Source organism: Hippocampus bargibanti, linkage group LG04 (genome assembly GCF_051943395.1).
Source record: "Hippocampus bargibanti isolate YZ-2025 linkage group LG04, ASM5194339v1, whole genome shotgun sequence".
Taxonomy (NCBI): Eukaryota; Metazoa; Chordata; class Actinopteri; order Syngnathiformes; family Syngnathidae; genus Hippocampus; species Hippocampus bargibanti.
In genome coordinates this window covers 4,712,501-4,716,930 of record NC_142737.1, presented here as the reverse complement: position 1 = coordinate 4,716,930, position 4,430 = coordinate 4,712,501, and the positions used below count along the sequence as shown (strand labels likewise).

The following is a 4,430-nucleotide window of genomic DNA, read 5'->3' as shown; positions in this document are numbered from 1 at the left end:
GCTTATTTCGACAGCAACAAGTTTGCGACGTGACTTCTGGCAGACTCTCAGGAGGCTATCGACCAGTCGGATCCATTTGTTTTTCAGCAATTTCTTTACGCCGTCTATTTCTATCACATTAACTTTGACAGAAATTGGATTTGCTCTGATGCATTTTGATGTCTCCTAAGTGCATGCTACGCTCGCGCTGGAAGTGTCGTGTTTCAAGTGGCGCGATGATGCAAAAAAAAAAAAATCACTTCAGATTTAAACAGATTTCATTTTATTGTCTTCTGCTGACATTTGTTTGCACGATTGTAAAAAGGATTTGTCCTTCAAAGACTTCCATTAGGGTCTGGATGAAATGCAATTTGAGACAAGTTTGCTACCAAAGACCGCTATTGTTATAATTGCCAGGAGGACATTTTTCCCCCCACATGCTTTTATGAACTGGACATATTCCAATCAGTGGAATCCATAAACAGTATTTAAGCATTTATTTCTTCTCTTTTTCAAATCAACCGTTCATTCGTGTCACGGGCGAGTCATTTGTTGTCACGTTGACGGGTCCTGTACCATTGGAACTTCTAACCCATGACATTGAAGACACCGTGGGTACCGTATGGAATATTGACAGGCACCTCTGCTCTGGCCAGGTCACTGAAGGTCTTTGAATCCAAAACGAGAAGGAACGTACTTTTGTCCTGTAAGCAAAGACCGGAACACATTTGTGTATTTCGGATGTTTTTTTTTCTTTGACCTCAAAACAAATTCAACTCTTAACTCAAAGCTCCACAAGCCCACCAATCTGGTGTCATGTGTAGTTCAATCGTGAGACTTGATATTAAACAATGACCCCCCAACTTGACATTATTTTTGGAAATGTGAACTCACTTCTCGTGGTGTGATAACGACTGACAACACCACGCCATCATCTTCCTCGGTCGCCTCGGGCGAAGCAACGAAAACAGGCTCAGACGGGAACAGGCCAGGATAGCGCCACACCTCAAGAGGTAATATTGCATTCAACATATGCCCCACACTCAAAACAAAACACCTGGTCAACTGCCACTACGGACATATTAAGTTGTATTTCTGATCAGTTGAGAGTTAAAAGCAAGGCAACACAACACGCGTAACATCTCTTATTTCATCTTTTTGGCTAAAATGACCAATGTAGTGACCGGACACCTTTTAAACGCCACTGACAAGTCAGGCTCCTGGCTAGCTAGCTACCTCGGTAGCTATTTCGCTCGCTTGCCATATCACTCGCTCGCTATCTCACTCGCTAGCTAGTTCGCTCGCTAGTTTGCTAGCGAACTAGCTAGCTAATCTGCTCGCAACTTCGCTAGCTAGTTCTCTAGCTAGTTCGCTAGCTAACCGATGAAAAGGTTTCTTCAGCCGTCATCTGTACTTCTTTGAAGGTGTTGGACGTTTCGCTTCTTATCCAAGAAGTACAGATGACGGCTGAAGAAACCTTTTCATTAATGGATCACCATTGTACGACTAGACTAAGTGCTTACACAGACAGTTCGCAAGTTAGTTCGCTAGCTCGTTCGCTAGCTAGCTCGTTCGCGAGCTACTTCGCTAGTTGCAGTCAACATTTTTATCGTCCTTCAACAGGATGAAAAGATGAACTCCACTGGACCATACCAGGCACAGAAAATTCGAATCAAAATTGTTTGACAACATTTAAGGCAATGCCCATTACTGAAAGTCAAATCAAGTGAACAGCAACAAAAAATAAACCAAAACTGGTCATAGTCGTTCACTTTTTCCTCACTAAATTCATTGTTGCTTGCTAAAATGAGGGCTAATGTCTATCTGCTACAAAGCCCTCACAAAAATAGTGACAAATTTGATACTTATTTTAGTTTCGGGTGTAAATATGTTCGACTTTTAAGAGCAGTGCGTGACGAGTGGAGACCTTAAGCTCCTTGGTGTGAATGTCCATCTTGAGCAGGGAGTCACCGAAGACATGTCCAAAACCACACGAGTAGAAGTAGCGATAAGGTCGTCCGTTGTAGTGCTCGTAGTTGATCTGAGGGAACTCCAAGCCACCGTATTTCAGCAGTTCCTCATCGTGAAGTTCCTCGTGGGTCATGTAAACCTAAATAAGGTCAAGAGTACACTTAGTTTTAGCTGTTTGAAGTGATTTAATTTCATAATTGAGGCTATGGTCTGTCGTCACCATTACGCTTCCGCACATTTAAGATACCTGTATCTGTCAAACAACCAAACCTTGTCATGTTTTGTGTTTTTATTTCATCCAAACATATTCCGATGAGTGATGTTTAATTGTGTTTTTTTTTTTTTAAATAGCAATCAGATGGACCGCTATTCCTCATATTTCTACCCGCTCTCATCCCCAAAAACATCCTGACATCATTAATCGTCGATGAAAATTACCTCTCCCGGTTTGGTCATCCTGGCCGTGGCTTTGTAGTTTGGCAAGTTGACAAGGTTCTGGTCCAGCGGTGTAGATTTGTCGACATTTAACGGCAGAACGTACCTCCTTGGCAGGTTTCTGCACAGTGAGTTGTAAAACTGTCAAATAAAAAAGCACAAAGGAGTTTAGCACGACAAAATATGCTTTGGAAGAAGGCAAAATATTTTTGTCAGTCATGGAGTTGGTCGTCATCAAATGTATTTGATGTTAGTTTGTAATTTAAGGAATCAAACCTGAATCATATTTATTTATTATTGATTCCAAATGTACTAATTTATTACCAAAGTAAATACAATTAAATTAAACATTAAGTAGTAATCGTGATTAGCATTTTTCTAAATGCTAATTGTTGCTAATTAGGATGGCTATGGCAATGTTCTTATCCTTATAAAAATATATTATTTACCTACTTTATATCCAATGTACATCTGTCCATCTGTGCATGAATTAATTCAAAGCAAACACAAAACTAACCTTGTCCATCTCCTCTCCAGGGCCTCTGCGAAGGTTCTCCAAGGTAAAGTCTCCGATGACCTCGCCGTCATCCCCGCAGCACATGTCCATAACCAGGAATCCGTTGTCCTCAAAGGCGTTGATCTGATGCAACGTGAACATGGCAGCTGTACGGTACTTCACGTCACTCTCCTGTCAAACACACATCAAACACAGTAAATTTAAGGTGTGTTAATTTTAGAGATTTGTTCCAGGTGAACATAAGTCAATCTAAAAATGGAGTCGCATGCTGGTGATCCCAAATACAGATGAAAAAAAGATGAAATGGACTTATAGGTGAAGAGGTTCTAAATCAATGATGTCGCTCACTTTCCCGGTGCGCCGGTTGACCAAGTGGAAGATGGTGTCGTAGCGAGGTTCCCAGCTCATGACTTTGTGAAGACTTTTTCCTTGGATGCGGTACAGCATGATCTTGAGGAGATCCAACTTAATGGGCTGCTCCACAAAGACAAAGTAGTTCTCTGACATAACTGTCGGAAAGAAAGAAAACAATTGGAAAAAGTAGATGTTGTGTAATTTCAAACCACCCCACCCGAGAAAGTCTGTTTAGCTTAATGCTAACAAACAACATGAAAAGCCATAGACAAGTGCAAAGAATAGCATCCTGTTAACACCTTTGAAGCAACTAATATTTAAACGCATACGCCGATGCGTATGTGGAATTGCCGCGGCTTGGAATTGAAGCGGATTTACATAACACAGGAGATGGGAGAATCTCTTTCATCAATGGATGCTACAGCTTCGTGTTTGCTTTCAACATTTGCTTGTAGCAGACGTGCACAATTTTACCATGGTGTCCCTGATCCACTGATGAAAAGGACGCTTTGATCCTCTCCTATTTCACCTAGAACTGCTTCATGCAACAAAGAGGGTGCAGAAAATGTCTTTGTGTTGTTGTATTATTATTTTTTGTTGGTCTTTTATTTGTTCTTTTGAATTCAAGATGGCGCCGCAAAAGTTGCTGCCTTTCCAGCAGCTCCTGTCTTTTTCTACTTCTTCCTTTACTTTCCTCTTCTTTCCATAACTTAGCTGCTATGAAATAAATAAATTTCTCCACTGCAAGACTAATAAAGGCTAATCCAATGGCTGTTTGTTACGGCCCCTCCCAGGTAGTCTAAATTTTATTCCAATGTCATCAAATTGTCAGATGCACCTTGGGCGTGGAATAGAAAACGACTTCAGTCAGCCGTAAGGCCCTCTGAGCCAAAAAAGACATCAAAAACATCAACTTTCCCATTATTCTAAAATATGAAAATGATATAAGGTCACACGCCTGGAACAATTTGTGTTTAACTTTTAAACATCCCCCAAAAATAAAAACCCATGAAGAATTTATTTCTGTCCTTTCTTTTTGCCTTAGAGGAGGTGTCGGCAGTCCGCACCCCGACGTCTTTGGCAAAAACAATACAAAGTGATATTATGTGACACAATCAAGGGAATTTGGAGACGAAAATATACGCTTGCGTATAAACAACCCAATGTGGGAAAT

The 4,430-nt window shown here is 40.9% G+C and overlaps 1 protein-coding gene across 2 annotated transcripts in view; it reads right to left on the bottom strand.

The window, feature by feature from the left end:
• Window positions 1-245: 245 nt before the first annotated feature.
• The window catches only part of bco2l (beta-carotene 15, 15-dioxygenase 2, like), a 15,321-nt gene continuing 11,136 nt past the window's right edge, over window positions 246-4,430 (bottom strand). For both annotated transcript variants that reach the window (XM_088993647.1, XM_088993646.1), the window contains 6 exons: window positions 3,251-3,411; window positions 2,903-3,073; window positions 2,389-2,526; window positions 1,907-2,089; window positions 874-984; window positions 246-683 (listed from right to left, as the gene is read on the bottom strand). In XM_088993647.1, the coding sequence (XP_088849773.1) occupies window positions 567-683; window positions 874-984; window positions 1,907-2,089; window positions 2,389-2,526; window positions 2,903-3,073; window positions 3,251-3,411 (881 nt within the window). In that variant the 3' untranslated portion in view covers window positions 246-566. The remainder of the gene's footprint in view (window positions 684-873; window positions 985-1,906; window positions 2,090-2,388; window positions 2,527-2,902; window positions 3,074-3,250; window positions 3,412-4,430) is intronic.